This window comes from Anas acuta, chromosome 3 (genome assembly GCF_963932015.1).
Source record: "Anas acuta chromosome 3, bAnaAcu1.1, whole genome shotgun sequence".
NCBI classification, from domain to species: domain Eukaryota; kingdom Metazoa; phylum Chordata; class Aves; order Anseriformes; family Anatidae; genus Anas; species Anas acuta.
In genome coordinates this window covers 17,629,484-17,649,811 of record NC_088981.1, presented here as the reverse complement: position 1 = coordinate 17,649,811, position 20,328 = coordinate 17,629,484, and the positions used below count along the sequence as shown (strand labels likewise).

Below are 20,328 nucleotides of genomic sequence, written 5' to 3'. Positions count from 1 at the left end.
ACTGAATCTTCAGGAATTTTAAACATGTGCTCTGAAATGCACTTTCTGCTGTTACACAGTACGCCTCCTCCCTGAACTATCTGAAAAACAGTGACAGCGAGACTAAGCCAAACTAAACTTTTTACCACTTTTTAAAATAGATTTTTCCCTTTCCTCATCTACCAGTAGCTCCAGCACACTTCATTTTAATTCAGAAAAATTCTATCAATCTCTTCCAAAACAGAAGTTTCCAAAAATGGTATAAGCTATGTCCAGAGAAACTGCCTGTTCTGATCAACAACAGCTGCAACAATAAAGGAGGTAGAGTAAATACATGATTTCCATACATGCCTTATAACGTAACGTTTATAAACTAAACAGTTAGTTAAAAAACAAGCAAGAGGACTACTCATTGCAATGTGATGATGTCTGGACAAGGATGAGTCAAAGAAACAAAACAGGACTTGGCTAAGAAGTCAGTGCTGAAGAAGATAAAAGTTTAGAGGTGACAAATCAGAGGGCATCGGCATAAGAATGATGACAGCCTATGGATGACCTTCTCAGCACTCTGATAAGAAATATTCAGGTGGTTCGTGGATGGTTCGGCATATTTTGGTGTGAGATTTGTGATTTCTCACAAAATTTGTTAAATGTCCTCTTTATGGCAGTATCCTTAATCATGAAGACAAAGAGGATTGAGACATAATAAATGAAGGGGGAAAGTGGTCGTCCAATATTAATCGGTAATTTTACAATTCCCCATAAAAAAATTCTTAGAGTACGCAGCACTTTAGGGTGCTTTAGAGCTGAAAGCTGAGCTCCAACTGATTTTGTGACAGCTGAGAGTCCTCTGCATCTCCGTACATCAAACCACAGGAAGCCAACTAACTGAGCCAGATGGTGATGCATGCGCAAGTAGTGGATGCATACAAAGTATCTGGGTAAGTAACCTAGCCAGCATCACATAAACTCTGTAGCTGTCAGCAAGAGAATAATCATATTCTCCACCATACCATTCAAATTCCCACAAAAAAAAAAAAAGAAAAAAAAGCACATTTTCCTTTTTTGGAAACCACAGTTTCATTCACTACTTAAATGCTGACTTCCATAGTTTACAACATACTCATAATGAATTTCCACATCCCCATTGTCCCATGCAGTAGGGAAAAAAGGTGTGAGGCAGGGTGGGAGGAAGGAGGCAGGCAGGGAAAACACCACAGACTAAGACGCACGGACACAGTCGTATTGTTCGTTCTGTCAGTTTACATTTATGTTTGAATGACTTTTTATTTCCGCCGTAAACGTGTACTAGGAGAATATTCCAAACACTAAAGAAAAAAAAATTCTCAGAAATGTTTACTGTATTCCTGAATCAGTTAATAATCACTTAAACTTCAAACTTTCACCCCAAATCCCTAACATTCTCAATAGGTTTACATGAAAGTGGCCTTCAAGTTGCTCCTAAACGCAATTCTTACCAGCCCTCTGAACTCCCAGGCCTAGCACCAGGCAGAAACCCTGGAAGGTGTGGTGAGCATCCTTATTTCTCTCTGCTCTGCAGCAGGTTTTCAACTTACCCCATGTCAGAGCCTGCGGAGAGACTGCCTGCCTACAGCTCCTTCTTCCTGATGCTTCAAATTCTACACTCAAGTGCCCACAAGTAGAGAAAAATATAGAAATGAACACCATTAACATGAGAAGCACATCCCAGAAAGACTCCCATTGCAGTGAGGAACATCTTACTTTCCCATTTGACAGTAAAGTACAACCTGAGCTATTTTGGCTAAATCTATAAATAGTACTCACACTTCCTTTCCTTCAGACTAGAAGGAGGAATTCCCTAACCAGGATTAGCTCAAATCCAGGAATTAGCAGAGCCAGGATTAGCTCAAGCCTTTATGCAGCCAAATACTTCACAGATGCACAGAGAACACGTACATTTCTTTGTAGCACCAACACTGACATGCCTTACTCCCTTCTTAGGATCCCTTAGGGTTCAGTGCCATATTTCTGGGAGAGAGAAATCAAAATGTGTCTTACTGAGCACTCAGAGCAGTCACAGAATATATCTTCTTCAACTTCTTAAGCTAGATTTGCTGCAATCATTGACAGATTTTACCCTTCAATAAGTTCCTTGCCCTGAGGTATGAAGATGTCAGACTGTGAAGCTGAGCTGTAAATCTCTATCATTGAAACTGTAACCAGTAACATAGGTAAAAAATGCTTGACATTCAGTAAGTGTGAGGAGAACCTGCTTCTAAAAGTGCCTTTAAAATATCAGCTGATATAAACGAAAAAGGCAGAAACATTCATGAAACGGGCTCTGCATTTCCAAATGACAGGTAGAACTGCTGCTTGCTCTTACCGGAGACTGCTTGACATTGAGAGATTTGCCAGGCAGAGGGCAAGTTCTTCCACGTATAATACAAATGTCCTAAATACAGGAGAAATGGCATCCCAAGACAAATCCTAAAGACAATCCTTGCATAACTTTCTAGTCATACTCAATGCACAAGACATTTTACTCCTACCCTTGGGATAATTCTGAGAATTAGGTAAGCAAGACTTGGTCCCACATACCCGATCATTGATCTGAAACCATCCAAAGGCAAGGTGCAGGCACTGGGGGAAGAGGCACTTGGGGCTTCACATGTAGCTCACACCAACCTGCTAAGGTTTAGGAAGGAGTCCTAAGTCTTAGCCACCACGGAACAACAGGTCTGATACATCATCTATTTGTTCTGTAGAAGCTAAGTAGAGAGCAGTGCCCTGAAAGCAAGCAGAATGCCAGTGCTCTGCCATACCACAGAAATGGTACGGATGAAGTTCTCTTATTGTAAGGTTTCCTTCCTGAACTATCAGCCTTGAAAGCAAAAGAAAGGAAAAATAGCATGTTAACTTCTCTTGTATTTTTCTTTCTCTTAGCAACATCAAAGAGGAAAACTATTAGTGGATTACTTCAAGTACTTAAGTTTTCAATCCTAACTACTCTTCTCAGCTAATAATCCCCCAAATGATGCACAGGATACAGTTAATGAAGTCACAGGGGACAAACACTCCTCTTGTTTTCCAGTGCAACCGCCTGCAGTAGTGTTTTTGAGGAATTAAATCAACCCACAGTAAAAGTATTATCGTTCTTGTAGCCAAGCAGTACTTTAGAATAGAGCTTATCTTGGCTGTGATAATAAAGCCTAGAATATTCTTGAACACAGTAATTCAGAGTCTTAGCTACAAGTTAAAGCACAGAAAGCAAAAAGAAGAGGCATCCAAAGGGATAAGTGAAGGAAATACTCTCCATTTAATCCACAGCTCACCCACTCCAGTACTGACCCCACAAAACGGAAGGGAGCAGAAGAATTTTATACAAGATGATAAAAGAAGGCTGCCTGCGTTACATGGGATGGCAAAGAGAAGCCGGAAGAAACCAAGAGCCTTCAGGAGAAGGAAAGATTCCCCCGTGCAAGTTGAGACTTAGCTCAAGCAATCCATGAGCAACTGGCCCCGCACCCTTCCTCACCAGTTCAGAGAGATGGCGAGACTCAGCAGCAGCAAAGACAAAGAATGAAATCCTTCAGCAGAAGCTGGGAAGACGGGATAGCTGCGTTATTTACAAGCGGCAAAACCACAAATGAGCTATTGAAGCTCTCCAAAACAAATAGTGATGGAGGCTCTGGTTTTGCACTAGTTTGCACTTGATGCAGATGTTATTGTTCCGTACCAATAAATAAGCAAGCCCTCCCTACTTTTCTGACTGCCTTTGATTTTACACAGGTGTGCAGGACAATTCATCATTTCAGACGTCAGGTGGCTAGGATGAAGTCTAATATTGAATTAACACTTCTTCCAAGAAAGCTCACTTAAAACCATCAAAGTTATTAGAAGTTACTCTTTTCTGTCCATCTGCTAACAAAGCCAAGACTGGACTACAATCCCAAATCCTACTTTTAACAGACCAACATGAAAATTCAGTTCAGTACAGCCTGTGACTTCAGATTACACTTGCATTCACGACCTTCCACATCTGACTGAAGAAGAAGGAATAGAAGGAACATTTTTCAAGTCTTGGTATACGAAATCACGAGTAAGAACCCTCAGTCACAGTCCTTTTATAAATATTACATATGCAACAGGAAAGTAGAGAAAAAGCTATTCCTTCTTCATATTCAGAAAGTGTTTGCAAGGGCTGCTATAGGCCATGCAAATCCAACCCTTATAGGCCATGCAAATCCAACCCTTACCATGCTTACAAAGAACTCAAAGGATTTGAACGTCTGCTCCTTGATTCTTCTAGTCTAGGTACATAAGTAACTACGTTGGGACAGTTTGAGAACTTTTGTCATTTGAAACTGGCAGAGCAAAAAGATAAATGATAGTGATTTGTATTATTTAGTTTACTGCATGTTTTGTTTGTGCCAGAAACAGTAAAATCACTCAAGAATACCCTTATTGACCAAAGTTTCCCCACATATAAAACATGCTTAGTCACTACGTAAAGCACTACATATTACAGAAATTACATTGTGCCTGGAAGGTAGCTGCTGAACGTGAAGTAATAGCTCAACAACAGCTCTTCGATTGTTCTTTTACAATACTGTTTAAGATGAGAAAATTTCAGCATTTATGTTCTGGCATGTTATGACTCCGATGCTGTAAAAAAAACAGACCAACCAGCCTCTGGGAACCATATAGAACATGTCCAGCAGTCCTTAAGCACCAGAACAAAATTAACAAAAAACGTAGACCGTCCATTCTTAGTGGAAAGTCCTCTAGAGCCAAGAAACAGAGTCATTTTGCACAGTTGCTTTAAAAATCAACTCCTTGCAAGGAGGTCCAGAATGAAGTAATGACTAGGGAGCGATTTCCTGATCCACTGAAGTAACAGTACAGTGAAATGACCTACCTATGCTTTTTCACTTGAACTGACAACTACCCGACAAGGTCATTAGAAGACTTGTTTCATCCTTCAGTTACAACTTTTTTGAGAAATACCTGTGCACATTATGCTTTTCAGGTGGTACCTCCAAGTGTTAGCTGCATTATAATATGATTATAAGAGTTTCTGCTTATCACTCGTGCCATGCGACTTGACTTCCTGACAGCACATCAAGTTTTAAGGGAAAAGCTTCTAGCACACCAATGTTCATTTTCTCCTCTTTGAGCTTAATTAAGTCTAACAGTTACTTCCTCCTACACCACCAATAGTTTTCTCCAAAGTCCCCTCAGGCTAAGTAACGCTTATGCAGAGGAGGGATTAGCACAGGGCTATTTAATAAATATTAAATTAATAATGTAATAAATATTTAATGAGTACGATGCTAAATTTCAATGTACACTTGCATTCCTTATGAGATACTCAGACGCTTTGGAAAAAGTTGACTGAAATACCAGAGGCATGCACACATTTTGTGGGGCTGCAGAAGAGATTCTGAAAAAGCAAGGTACAAACTGCGCTACTAGTTAAAAGAAGCCTAGCTTTTTACAGAGCCCTAAATTCGTAATACATGAACAGTCCTTCAGAACACAATTTCTGGCACACATTCACCTGAGCACTTCCCTTATGAGAAATAAACCAATTGCCACTGTTCTCAGGTGCACCACGCTAAAGTCACAGGAGAGAAAGAAAAGCAGAGATGACAGAAACAGGATCACAAGAAGAAAATCCCACGCTTTCTGAAGAAACTACACCTACAATAACAGCATCCAAACAGTACACTGAAAACTTAAAATAAATAAATAAATAAATAAATAAATAAAGCACTTAAACACACAGAAGTTACAAACCACCCACACTTCCAGGAATTTCCACAGTAAATGTTACAAAAACTTTGGACAAAATTTTGGAAGGAACTTACTTATCAACCTACTAGAAACTACTTTTCCGGTAAGTTTTTAAACGGCCTTCAATGAATCACAGCCATGCCTCTATTTCTTTGCAGAGATGTTTAAGATGCATCCCCTTCCCTTTCCCAAACAGACTTTTACAATCTACACTAGTGCCCAGTATGACTGTGAGTGACTTTCTCTCCAGGAATCACACTACTGAAAGGAAAAAGAACATTTACAACCCTCCCAGCTTGGAAAGAAATAAAAGCATACTTGCAAAACATGTAAGAACTACACCGAAATAAATGTTCTCTCTCTGGGTATCTAGAAAAAGCTACGGTATATGAGCTCGAAAACTAGAGCTCATACATAATTAACCAGTTAACCCTCTCAAGTAAGTGACTTAACTTTCTTTAAAAGCTCGGCAACAAACGGGAACTGCTTTAACACTGTATGGGAATTAACTTCACATTTACATCCATTAAATGAGGAGAATTTGGCTTGCAGATGCTTACTGTTATCACATACACAGCTGAATATATTTACTGACAGCATAACCTACACAACCAAGAGAAAGCAGAACACCTCTAGACCAAACTGCTCTATTACGAAGAAAAAAATGTGCTTTAATTTTGCCATTAAGTTAACTACTGATTACATGGAGAATTTTTAGATGAGACCCCATTCTTCTGGCAGTGCCACGCATTACAAGGCGAATGTATTACCATCAGTAAACACAGAGTAATTCCATTAAATAATCTCAGTTGTGGATAAAAAGTCATCTACAAAAGTCACGTAGAAGTGCGAGAAGAGTGCAGCTACCCAGCGCATCAGCAACTTCTTGCCCCTCTGCTCCCTTTCTTTCCACTGCCCAACAGTAACGCAGGAGGCTACGACTGATAAGATCAGATGACAGCTCTGACAAAGAAGAGACTTTTCAGGTTAACAGCTGAAACATGAGTTCAAGCAGCATATATACAGTCACATACCTGTACAAATACTCACTCAAGGAGCTAAGAAACAATGGCACTAGAAGCAAGCCACTAGCTCCTAGATCATCATGTCTTAAAACAAAGGATTACTAGCGCAACAAGTTAACCAAGAATTACCAGATTAATGAACTAACAGACACCAACCAGGGTAATATACATCATAACAGTTTTCTCTTAGTAACTGTAACTTGATTTAGACTTTGCTTTTTGAGAGGCTGTGTTATCATCAGTAGAGTTTGGTCATTCCTCGGTTTTAGAGAAGATAAGGCACAAGAGCACTGAGAAAACAAAAAAGATAACCTTCCAAATATTTACATCCAGAAGATAATATTTGCCTCAATCTGTTCCTGTTAATGACTTTTGCAAAGATACAGAAGATTAGAAATCTATTTTTTTTGTTAGTCAAAGGTGATTCCTAGCTATGAAGGTAAAAATAGTCAATTTGCTGAGTGAGAGGGGCACAGACATCAAAACAAAGCGTCCCGCGACACAAGCTACAGCTAAGTGATAAGAACTTTCTCAGCAAATTTCTGTTGCTGTAGTAATCTGCTTCTGTAATTTCCTTCTGCCTTATCACATCAAAACCAAGTCTTTATTGTCAGTCCTTAGTAAAATTATAAAAGTACCCTTTTACATTATCACAAAACAGCACAACATTGTGCTCAACAAGTGTTTTCCAGAAGTTAGGGGAAACAGAACACAACTATTGCACAGTTGTTAAAACAAAACTCTTGGTCTTTCAGATACAAAACACAGAAGGAAAACACACTGAACAGTAATACTGTGCCAAATACCAAAGAACACAGAGGTAATCAATTTTTTTCACCCAAGGACTTGCCCTCATCAAAATCAGAGAACCATTTTAACGACTCCTCTTCACAACTGGGTATTCACGCATTGCGAGAGGAGTCTTGGAAACTGTTAATGGAACCAGAAAAGCTCACAGAACTTCTCTACCAAACACCTGTTAGACGGTAACATCAATATTCGGGTCTAATTTGTAGGCTCCTTGTATGCTCCTGGGAATCTTAGGAACAGCCTCAAAACGTGGACCGCAGAAACCACAGTACGTAAAGCCACTGGGAGGTTGGGCTGTCACAGTCCTGTCCACCTCTTTGGTACAAACACCGGTAAAATCTCCTCAACTTTCCTACCCTTCATATTACTTCTTCATATTCGTTTAGGGTATTAAAATGAAACACTCTCTCACTTAAGTCTCTTCACATTTAGACCACAGGAGTAAAACAGAAAACAGCTTCTTACTCACCACCAGAACAGACCACCAGAACATGACCCCAACTCTACAAGAGCTTAATATTGCAAATCATTCATATTTGTAAATTAATTGATATGTACTGGATCAAACAGGAAGTACACAGCGTGTTCACAGAAAACGCTTTGTGGGTGCACCTATAACAAAGAATTACATAAGAAATAGGAACATTTTTTGCGACCGTTCTCTACACACAATTGTTTTGAGCCTGACCAACTAAACAGAGGAAGCTCAGAGATGACTAGGAAAGAAAGAAAAGGAAAAAGAAAAAGAAAATACAGAACCTGTGATTCTGGCCAAGGACCTTTCAGACAGAAACATGGGTATCTGCATCACACTGAAAGACAAACTGACATTTTGCTCAGATAAAAAGCAACAGAATAGACACTGGGAAGAAGAGATGGCAGCCTCAGCTTAGGGAGGACAACCTAGAGCTCTGTTTTGGAATAACATTACCCATTAAAAATGCATAGAAAGGAAAGAAGGAAGAACTCAAAAATAGATACCCCAAGGGTCCTGCACCACACGTGGAACAGAATTACGATCCACAGCAACAGTCAGAGGGATAGGAGGACAACAAAGAGAACAATCACAAAATCCCCAAATAAAGAAGGATTTTAAGATTAAAAGGATGAACGCAACGACAACAGTGAGAGGAAATACTTTTTTTTTAATTTCACTTCATACAGAAAAAATGCTCATGTTTCCTCTACCCTGACAATTAAGAGCTTCCAAGCTCCCAAGCTAGGACAAAACAGGACTGCTGAGACCAAAGAGAAAGCTACCAAAACAGCAATAAAGCATTGGAGGTGTAGCCAACAAAGATTGAACAAAATGAGATTCTATAGTTGTTAGCACCTGAAATAGTTTTTCCCTTCCATTCAGAAGGCCACTAAAAACTCACCCATGTCTTTCCAGTAAAAGAATTACCATCTATTTCTACTACATTTCTGAGCAAAATAAATTACCTGTTATTATTAAGTTTATGTCAAACCTTGTGCTTAACAGAAGTTTGCACACGACTGACCTAATTCACTCACCGTTTTTAAAAGATTTTCATCCACATTAGCAGCATTCCTAAGCTTAACGAGGATTTCAGAAAAATAGTACGCGGAGGTGAGTTAGACCTGAGCAGAACAAAATATTCTGGTTGTTCAGCCAGAAAAAGAGAAAAATCAAATTAAACAAGTACAAACACTCATGGAAGAAATGATTGATTTTACAAAAGGTAAGACTTAAGAGTCTAGCTGGTCAATTTTTTTAATTCTGTCTCAACCATTCTTTATACCTTTTTTAGTCACGTTTTACAGCTTGGCGATAGAAGCTAATTGATTTAGAAGTTTACTGTGCCAATGGGCAATAGAGATAGGAAAAGTAAAGGGTTGCTATGAACGGATGAATATATTGCAAAGATACATCTAGTGTAACTTGCACTGTCCATCTTCAGAAAATAACATGGGAAAAACTGCGGGGGTAGTCACCTGCATCCACTTTGTAGCTGGAAATTTTGTATTTGCCATTTAATTGCAACAGAATTTCAAGACACCAAACACTTGACTATTCAGCTGCAGGTATGAATCAAGTAAAAAAATCTGCTATTTAATGCTGCAATTCAGAATTCAAGCACTAATCTATGGACATAAGACAAAGTTGCAAAAACGAAGGCATTTTCTCTCAGTCTTTGCAAATATATATATACATATAAATATATAAATATATACATGTATATATCCTGAAGTATGAAACTGTATCGAAACAAATGGGCTCACTGTTCTTACAGCACAATATCCTTCTTTCAGTCAACTGTGAACCAATAATATGCTAGAGGTTATAAAAAGAGTACGTCAGTAAAATTCAAGAGAAAGGCGAGAGGTGAGGAAGGACTTCAAACACGTACAAGCACAGCGTCCCACGCCGCACAAAGGTTATGAATCCAAACACACCTTCAGTCTATTCCAGCAGTACATTTTACAATTATGACCATCCCACAAATAAGCCATTGGATTAACACTAAGATAAAATAGCTTAGTAACAGCTAGTTTATGGTTTGTCATAAGGTTTATAACGCACACTGAGCAGACCAGCTCAAATTATTGTATTTCTCCGTTTGTCTATGTTAGACCAAAGCATGCTAGGAATTTCTGTACAGAATAAAGGCATTCCTAAAATTCCTGAAAATGTAGCATTAGATGGCTTTCTACCTCAGCAAGCGGCACTCTGCAATAAAAAGAACGTCACTGACAGAATTCAGTCAACCTAAGGACATCAATCCCAAAAGCCACGAGGCAGCCTCTGAATACATCCAAACTTCCTCATTCCAAATGAACAAAACCCGCCATAAAGAACAACTGTCAAAAAACTTATTTTTAAGTAGAAAGAGGTGTAAAATCATTTAGTGTACTGTAAACAAGTTTAGAAAACAAATTTGTCACAATGGGTTAATGGCTTACTTCTCTGGAAACTGGCTTTGACCGTAGTGTAAAACAAGCAGAATTAACTGAATGCTCTCACGGACCATTTGATCACATCATGACTATGGACTGACTTACAGTAATTTGTTTCCCCTGTACAAAACAAAAATCAGAACTGAAATGTGCATGTGGTCACAATTCTCAAGGTCCAAAGGGTAAACACAAAGCTACCTAACAGTGAGGCGTGCACAGAGAACTGTTCTACTTACTGTCCTCTAATGTCTTTTTCTGTAAAGTAATTTGGTATAAAACTGCATCCCCATAAATGCTGCTCAGACAATGTTCTGAAACACAGATTTGAAGGTCATTTCTATTTGACAGCACTGAAGACCCCGTACTTCCATATACCTTGACTATAAGCAATGGAATGACTCACTTTTAAGGGTAGGGATGTACGTATGCACATTAGGTGGCCATGACACGGAAGATGCTCATTCCTTCATGAATAGAATTTAATAACTTACATCACTGAGAGCAAGAGACATTCCTAGTTTTATGAATATAATAAGAAAGCATCAATGACAACTCCTAAAATGCAATTTCCTGGCAAAATATCTTTTAAATTGGTAGGACAGTACTAAGCACTACTTTTAAAAAAAAAAAAAAAAAAAAGGAACAGGTAAAGAAGTAAAGAAGTTGAAGCTTATGTCTTATGCTGCTGTCTCTGTGAAGAACAGGATCTAGATGAAGGATTTTTCTAACCAGCCTGTTTTAAAAACAATTTATTTCCATGTTGTATCTGAAAACGCCTATGATTTCTTTCATGATTTACAAACAGATGAATAACACAGAAGAGATGCAGAAGTCCACAGGCAAGAACTTATTTTCTTTTGTTAATAATATTTAAAAACAAACCTAACCAGAAAATGGACACACCATTTTTAAGTCAGTGGGAGGGAAAGAAGGAGAGAGAGAGCTCCCCAAAGAAAACACAAGCAAACTCTCTACACCTCCTTCTTGAAAAAATAGTTTTATGGTGATAGAGCCATTATCAATGGCCAGAAGAGATGTGGTACAGACAAATGACAGAAGTATAAGAGCGATGTCAGCAGTCCAGTCTGGGACTGTACCAGCAGTGCCTACACATCACAACACTTCAGTTCTGCTAGAGATGAAATGAAAACAGAGAAATTCATATAACAGAGAAAGAGAAGACACCAAGAAATAAACATGCTAAAGGACTGCTGACATTTTACCTGCAAGAGAACAGACACGACTGGGTCACTGACCTCCCGCTACTCACAGTTCCCTCCTCCGTCTCTTCGCATATGGTGAAGAGTTCTCTCTACTTTTCCATTAATGGAGAGCTAAGTAATATTGTTCTAGTTTCCTCTTAAAGCCATTTCAAATTGGTGCCATTGTAAAAGGAGTTTTCTTATATCAATTTTTTTTCCTAAAGCTTCTTTCCATCACTATGTTCTTCTTCCAGGCTGAGTTCAGCACCATGCATTTGCCCCCTCACACACCTGAGTAACAGGGGCAAATCCCACACACATAGGAAAGGAAAAGCAAAACGCCTGGAATACAGCACAGATTCCTTGTGGTAAACTCCAGTCACTAGAATTAGCCAGTCCCATTTGCAAATCACGAATGCAACTGTCAATAGAGATAAAAATTAAAACTAACGTCAAACACATACAACACACCTAGTCGAGCTGTTTGGTTTCTTTCCCACCATCTCAAGACACGCCCTGACTAACTCTCAGAGCTCAAATACACCGTCTGTCTCTGCAGGCATCTCTCCACCGAGAACTCACAGAATCACAGAACAGCACTGGGAGGAACCTTATAGATCCTCCAATCCCAACCCCCTGCCATGGGCACGCACACCAGAAGAAAATCCTACACACGATAAACAACATCAAATTATTAGCATGTCAGAAAACAAGTCAGGAATAAAAACAGTTAAACTAAAAACATACTGACTTCACATGAAAAAAAGGATGTCTAAAATTAATGCAGATTATAAACCACAAAGCAATCAACCTGATACTCCACACTCATTTCAAGCACTTCAAGAAGACTGAAAACCTCCAAAAAGTCAAGCGCAGTCACGTGGCAGAAACTTCACTTTCGCCACTTGCTGAGTTTAGCTTGCAACAGCAACACAAAACAAAATACCTAAAACCAGGGCAGATGCCCACCTGTTTTACCCTGCTTATTCTTTTTAATACCTTATAGGACTACTTCTAGAACTAGTCATAAAACAGTCTTTAAAAGATCCAAGGCCTACAGCACAAAACATCTTGGTTCCCCTCAATCCAGCAGCAGTCAGGTGGCATTGCACTAACACCACATCAGCTCTTCTGTGCTAGGGGAGCTCCTAACCCCCTGCACCCAAAAATTCACCTTGTGCTATGAACATCCACTCTCACAAGAAACAACACATGGAACATCTAAGGCCTAGAACAGCTGAAAAACATACAGCCACTAGAACAAAAACATACATCCACTAACAAAAAAAAGAAATCCAAAAGCTCCACGAAACCAAAACAGCCCTACCTCTACACTGCACCTGTGACAAGTACCAATACACCGTCTGTCACTGCATTCAACAGTGTACGGTTGCCAAAGAGCTACATATTAAACATAGGAAAAAAAAAAGAATAAAATCACTCTTTTAAAAAACCCATTTAAGCTTAAGAAGATTAACAGTTCTTAGGGGTATATTCGTATTCTGTCATCTATAAAACCACAAACATCCAAGTTCCTATCATTTCAAGATCAATTCCAATACATTCAAAGACAACTTCTCACAGCAATAACACAGATGTTTGAACATTTGGCATAAACCTGTATCGGTCCAGAACGGCGAGTGACACCCACCAGAATATTCCAAGTTTTATTTCACCAATAAGAGAAATAAACTAATACAGCACATTCAAAACTAAGAGTTTTCAGAACTCTCTGGGGTAAAACTGGCATTATTTTCCCTACTGCTCAAGTAGGGAAGTTGGAAAAAATAAACAATACGAATATAATACAAATACGAATATAATAGAAATAATACAAATACGAGCTGAAAGCACTGAGACTGATGGAGGTGAGGACAGAAACTACAACTTCTGGCTGCCAGCCTTCCGCTTTCACCACTGCTCGGTGTGATTCTGACTTAAAAACCACATCTTGCCTCTTTGTCATCAACCACTTCCACCGGTTCCCCTTTGGGGAAAAGAGATGCGTGGTGAGGTTACGATTACACCAAGGAACAGAATGCCCTTTGTAGGTTCACTGCACCCATGAGCTGAAGCATAAAAACTCCCATACGAACCTTGCTTTGCAAAGACCCACATCTCAACAGGAACGCCAAGGGTGCTGGTTTCGCTGGGAGCGCTGGCAGGCAGCAGAGACAGCTCAGGAGCATTTGCAAGATAACAACACCGTTCATGTGACACTTCCAAATGCAGCCACTAGAAACCGTTGCTCCTACATTTCACCTCACAACCCCTCTCCAACATCTCAAGTTAAAAATCTGAAAAGTAAAACTGGCAACAGACAGAGAGCTCTGACGGTGCTTCCGTGAAAGCAGGAGGAACTGCTCTGACTTGAAGCTGGAGTCCTGCTAAGGCACAGCTGCAAGCAGGAGAGCAAAAAGTTGAAGAGGCCAGCAAGAAACACTACTTTGGAAAGGCCGAAATACGGTATTATTTCCATTAGTGCTCTGTAAAACTTGTTACAGACAGCTTCAGGCACTGGCAGATCCTTGGAAGGATCCATTCTTTCCATCAGACATTAGAATTTACAGCAGTCAACACGATGTGCTCCAAACACATGTATTCTAACAGTATGATTTTACTTGTTTTTTTTTTTTTTTTTAATAATTATTATCAGGGTATCAGATGGCTAACTCCTCTACAGATTACATTTTCACAAAAAATTCCTGTGAGCCAACGTATTTTCCAAGCCTTTCATACCTTCTGTATAACACAACACTTTGTGTATGGAGATTCTGCAGAAGTACCTTTATTACTACTTCTTCCTTAGCTAGAATGTATTAATTACAGACCATTCCCCTAAATAAGAAGAAAACAAAAAGCAATGCACTATGAACAGCAAAGAAACGTAATTACAGAGTCAGATGTCCTTTAGATGTCACTGTGACTCCATTAAGGAGCAGGCACACAACACACACACGCCTCGTGTTGTCAGATCAGTTATCAAAACAACGTCTTTCCTCCGTGACTTCATTACACACGACTCAAACAGCTCATTCATCAAATGCCTGCTATGTTGGGAAAATGGGCTTTTTAAGAAAATGTTGCCTTCCAGATGCATTTATTACAAACCAGACGTGAGAAATAGTTCTGAAAGGAAACGCAGAAGTACTGCAAGACTTGAAGTTTGAAGGTCACATCCAGTAAGGGTTAGCATCAAGGCTCTTATGGCAGACTGCTACTTCTCTTTGCCAGCTATACGTAGAAGGAGGAAAAAGAACCAAAAGGAAAAAATAAAGGCAGCCAGTTCTGTGACAACTTCAGAAGAACTGGACTGCCGTCATTCAACCATTCTTACTTAGAACTTGTAAATACTGTGATGTTGCACTAAAACTAAGGAAGAGAATGGAATGGAGGATGGGGAGGACACCATTTCATTCTGATTTTCAACTTCACCTCCTTAAGTCAGCAATGGTACTACGTTAAAGAAAACTAAGTATTTATCCCCATTTTCACTCCAGACAACAGACCGAGGATTGCCTACTGAGCTGTTGGTCTCCAAATACCACAGAATTGGTCCCTCATCCTTCTCTATTCCCATTACCTTCAGGATACAAACCCCAACACCTGGGTAGATACACTTCATGGACCAGAATCTGAACCATGCCAAAAACATAAAGTCCATTTTACACACACACCTCAAAAACAAATAACCAATAGGAACCTCTTGTCAGGACCACCAGCACCACATTCAAGCGCAGTTCAGCTGACAACATTTCACAGGAACACACCGTTAGACTCAGTCCCCTCTCACCCATCAATGCCAAAGACAAAGCAGACACCAACACGGGCACACGCACCCAAAACAAACGCACCTATTCCAACTTACCCCATTCCAGATACTCGAGGATGTTCTTCTCTCTTCTCAGCGGGGAGTTATTGCACTCATCGTACAGGCAGATGAGGATATCCAGCAAGGTCTCCACGCTGAAGCACTGCCCGTTGCTTTGGGTCGGCCCATCCAGAATGAACTGCTCCAGCTGCTTCAGGCGCACTTCTCCAGACATGGCTGTTTCGCTTTGCATTGGGGGGTCTTTTTTAAGTATACTTCATCCAAAAAAAAGAAAAAAAAAAAGGAAACGTCAACCGGATTTTTAATAAAATTGTGGTTGTGCTTCATTTTTAGGTCCCTTCAGCATTCCCAGCTTGAAAGTGAAGCCCAGCGAGTTTCAGACACGGATGCACAGAGCGCGTGTCTGCATGCATCGTTGTTAAGAAGAGAAAAACCACTTAATATGGTTAGCGATGAAAAATATCTATCTGTTTCTGACACGTCAATGGTAACAGCTACCCTGAAATTCAACCACGGCTGCGTAGAGCCGATTTCACCACCCCAGCCGCCTCAGACTGAGCCGTTTGCACGCTGAGGCAGCTCTCCCCCTCCATCCAGCATTCGGGTCACGCAGGACGAGCCCGAGCGGGGTCCGACCGCATCCCTACGGCTTCGGATCCCCCGTGCAGCCCTCAGCCAGGCCTGCTGAAGGCACAGCCCCGTCCCGCGGAGCCTCGCCCTTCCTCCGCCTGCCCCCGCTGCTTACCGGGTGTCCTCCCGAGGCCTCTCAGCGCTTCAGGGCAGCCGACGGCTTCATCGCCCCCCGCTCCTCCGATGCAGCGCCAAGGGGCGGCCCCGGCACGGCGCAAGGGAGCGCTGGGCGCCCTGTCAAAGCCTCCCCATGGCCGCGGCGCCACCGCCGCCGTCCTCCCTCCCTCCCTCCCTCCCTCTCCCTGCTCTCCGCGGCTGCTGCTGCTGCTGCTGCGCGTCCCGCTGAGGCCCCGGCAGCGGCTTCACTCCCGGCGGGGCGGCGCTGCCCCGGCCTCGCTCCCCCAGGCCAAGGGCATCGTTCCCCGGGGCGGGCGTCCCCCCCTCAGCCCGGCGCCCTCCCCTCAGCCCGGCCCGGCCTCGCTCACACGCAGCAGCCGCCGCCGAGCTCGCGGCAGCCCAACATGGCGGCGCGGCTGGGGAGGGGGGAGCCGCCGCCGAGCGCCGCCGCAGCGCGGGGAGCCGAGCCCGGGAGCCGCCGCTACTGCTGGGATTGAGGGGAGGAGGCTGCCGGGGGCGGGGGGGCTGCAGCACGGAATGCAGGGAGACGGGCGGGACCGGGACCGGCCCCGGGGAGGGGAGGCTCAGGGCAGCGCGGCCCCGCCTCGGACCCGGCCCCGGCTCCGGCTCCACACGGGGCTCGCCCCTCGCCTCGGGACGGCGGGGCGCGGGCAGGCGCTGAGGCGGGGCTCCCTCGCCCGCCTCGTGTGCTGTGGAGAAGGAAAATGGATGGGCTGTGTGTGCTTCAGGGAGGAGCAGCGCGCTGCCTGGTTGGTAAGCACGGGGATGACAGCCAAGGGCTTGGACAACGTCTTCTGGAAGATAAAAACTCTCCTACCAACTCATGATGAATGAAAAAATGTGCAGAGAATTTGACTCCCAACACTTTCTACACAGAAACTCTCCACGAAATATCTTTGGAACTGCTGTAAATATAGGTGAGCTTGTCAGAGGTAGAAGAATTAACATTAAGCTATGACGTTGGGGACAAGGCAAGGGTTTCCTTCCTATTGGCAGCTGCATTGAAGACAATGATGATACTCGTATTGCCATAATTAGGAAAAGTCTTAATTCAAACCTATTTTAAAGCTTCAGCACAGCCCTTTCAGGGAGAGAGCAGGGAATGATCAGCCCTCTCCCACTGCACATCTTGGGTCTTGTCACCACAGCAAAGAATGAGGTCTCCTCCTGCACTCTATAGGTGGAGTTGGACTTGGTGGACCTGCTTCAGGTGTTGCACAAGGCAGAGCAGAGAGGATGCTCCACAGTCCTGCTGCATTCAGCATGCTCAATTGCCTCTTCCCAAGCATCATCCATGGTGCTCCTAACCCCAGAGTTTTATCCTTATCCTCTCCTTATCTCTGGACACAAATTGGCGGCACTTTCCAGGGGATAAGAAAAGCTCTGTAGGAAAGAGCATAAATGCAGCAGCTGGGAATTGTTGGAGATGAAAAGAAACACTAACTCTGCATGTCTGGATCTGCCTGGGTGCCAGTACAAAAGCTGCAGTGAGAGCTCCACTGTCATACTGACAGTGTACCTCAGAATAGGAGGGAAACCCTTGCCTTGTCCCCAGCGTCATAGCTTAATGTCAATTCTCCTACCTCTGACAAGCTCACCTATATTTTCAGCACTTCCAAAGACATTTCGTGGAGGGTTGCTGTGTAGAAAGTTTTGGGAGTCAAATTCTCTGCACATTTTGTCACTCATCATGAGTTGGTAGGAGAGTTTCTTCCTTCCACAAGACGTTGTCCAAACCCTTGGCTGTCATTCCCATGCTTATCAAACAGGCAGCGCGCTGCTCCTCCCTGAAGAACAGCCCATCCATTTTCCTTCTCAACAGCACAAGACGGGAGTCGCTGCCCTGTGTGTAACTTCACCCCAGTGAGTTTGCACGCAGTTCAGAGATCATGAACATCACTTTTCTACAAATCTAAGCAAACTGCGTGGGACTTGCGTTTACTCCTAATGCCATGATTCATCTTCATCTAGATGGGTACTTCAGAGTGCTTGCGTATTATATACCTCAGTGAAGAAAAGTGAAAAATATATATAAGGGTGCTTGTTAGAGCGAAAACAAACAAAAAACACCAAACGCGGAGGGTCTCGTGCCTGTCACCGAGCTGAGGGCACCCGCCTCAGCGCCTACCCGCGCCCCGCCGTCCCGAGGCGAGGGGCGAGCCCCGTGTGGAGCCGGAGCCGGGGCCGGGTCCGAGGCGGGGCCGCGCTGCCCTGAGCCTCCCCTCCCCGGGGCCGGTCCCGGTCCCGCCCGTCTCCCTGCATTCCCTGCTGCAGCCCCCCCGCCCCCGGCAGCCTCCTCCCCTCAATCCCAGCAGTAGCGGCGGCTCCCGGGCTCGGCTCCCCGCGCTGCGGCGGCGCTCGGCGGCGGCTCCCCCCTCCCCAGCCGCGCCGCCATGTTGGGCTGCCGCGAGCTCGGCGGCGGCTGCTGCGTGTGAGCGAGGCCGGGCCGGGCTGAGGGGAGGGCGCCGGGCTGAGGGGGACGGCGATGAGGGATGAAGGAAGGGATGGTGCCCGCCGCCCCTTGGCGCAGCATCGCAGGACCGCTTGGCGATTGAACCTTCGCCTTCCCTGAAGCGCTGACAAGCCTCGGGAGGACAACCGGTAAGCATCAGGAGCAGGAGGAGGAAAGGCAAAGCTCCCCGCGACGGCACGAAGTAATTTTTGAACGAAGTAATGCTTAAAACAGACCCCCCCCCATGCAAAGCGAAACAGCCATGTCTGGAGAAGTGCGCCTGAAGCAGCTGGAGCAGTTCATTCTGGATGGGCCAACCCAAAGCAATGGGCAGTGCTTCAGCGTGGAGACCTTGCTGGATATCCTCATCTGCCTGTACGATGAGTGCAATAACTCCCCGCTGAGAAGAGAGAAGAACATCCTCGAGTATCTGGAATGGGGTAAGTTGGAATAGGTTTGTTTTGGGTGCGTGTGCCCGTGTTGGTGTCTGCTTTGTCTTTGGCACTGATGGGTGAGAGGGGATTGAGTTCCTGTGAAATGTTGTCAGCTGAAGTGTATGTAAACGTGATGGCAGTGGTGCTGACAAGAGGTCCCTATTGGTTATTTGTGTTTGAGATATGTGTGTAAAATAAACCTCATGATTTTAACGTGGTTCACATCCTGGTCCATGAAGTGTATCTACCCAGGTGTTGAGGTTTGTATCCTGAAGGTGGTGGGAATAGAGAAGGATGAGGGACCAATTCTGTGATATTTGGAGACCAACAGCTCAGTAGGCAATCCTCGGTTTGTTGTCTGGAGTGACAATGGGGATAAATACTTAGTTTTCTTTAACGTAGCATCATTGCTGATTTAAGGAGGTGAAGTTGAAAATCAGAATGAAATGGTGTCCTCCCCATCCTCCATTCCATTCTCTTCCTTAGTTTTAGTGCAACATCATGGTATTTATAAGTTTTCAATGAGAACGGTTGAATGACGGCAGTCCAGTTCTTCTGAAGTTGTCACAGAACTGGCTGGCTTTATTTTTTCCTTTTGGTTCTTTTTCCTCCTTCTACATATAGCTGGCAAAGAGAAGTAGCAGTCTGCCATAAGAGCCTTGATGCTAACCCTTACTGGATGTGACCTTCAAACTTCAAGTCTTGCTGTACTTCTGCGTTTCCTTTCAGAACTATTTCTCGCGTCTGGTTTGTAATAAATGCATCTGGAAGGCAACATTTTCTTAAAAAGCCCATTTTCCCAACATAGCAGGCATTTGATGAATGAGCTGTTTGAGTCGTGTGTAATGAAGTCACGGAGGAAAGACGTTGTTTTGATAACTGATCTGACAACACGAGGCGTGTGTGTGTTGTGTGCCTGCTCCTTAATGGAGTCACAGTGACATCTAAAGGACATCTGACTCTGTAATTACGTTTCTTTGCTGTTCATAGTGCATTGCTTTTTGTTTTCTTCTTATTTAGGGGAATGGTCTGTAATTAATACATTTTAGCTAAGGAAGAAGTAGTAATAAAGGTACTTCTGCAGAATCTCCATACACAAAGTGTTGTGTTATACAGAAGGTATGAAAGG

The 20,328-nt window shown here is 43.1% G+C and overlaps 2 protein-coding genes across 12 annotated transcripts in view; one reads left to right on the top strand and one right to left on the bottom strand.

Annotated features, from left to right (window-relative positions):
• CDC42BPA (CDC42 binding protein kinase alpha) overlaps positions 1 to 16,825 on the bottom strand; it is a 156,597-nt gene extending 139,772 nt beyond the window's left edge. For 3 of the 8 annotated variants that reach the window (XM_068675911.1, XM_068675909.1, XM_068675910.1), the window contains exons 1-2: positions 16,291 to 16,825; positions 15,582 to 15,799 (exon numbers count right to left, since the gene is read on the bottom strand). In XM_068675911.1, the coding sequence (XP_068532012.1) occupies positions 15,582 to 15,777 (196 nt within the window). In that variant the 5' untranslated portion in view covers positions 15,778 to 15,799; positions 16,291 to 16,825. The remainder of the gene's footprint in view (positions 1 to 15,581; positions 15,800 to 16,290) is intronic. The other 5 variants (XM_068675905.1, XM_068675906.1, XM_068675907.1 and 2 more) reach the window with 2 other exon arrangements.
• Positions 16,826 to 18,593: 1,768 nt separating this feature from the next.
• The window catches only part of XDH (xanthine dehydrogenase), a 71,827-nt gene continuing 70,092 nt past the window's right edge, over positions 18,594 to 20,328 (top strand). For 3 of the 4 annotated variants that reach the window (XM_068675916.1, XM_068675915.1, XM_068675914.1), the window contains exon 1: positions 18,594 to 19,205. The gene's annotated coding sequence lies outside the window, so the exon portion shown is untranslated. The remainder of the gene's footprint in view (positions 19,206 to 20,328) is intronic. The other variant, XM_068675917.1, reaches the window with a different exon arrangement.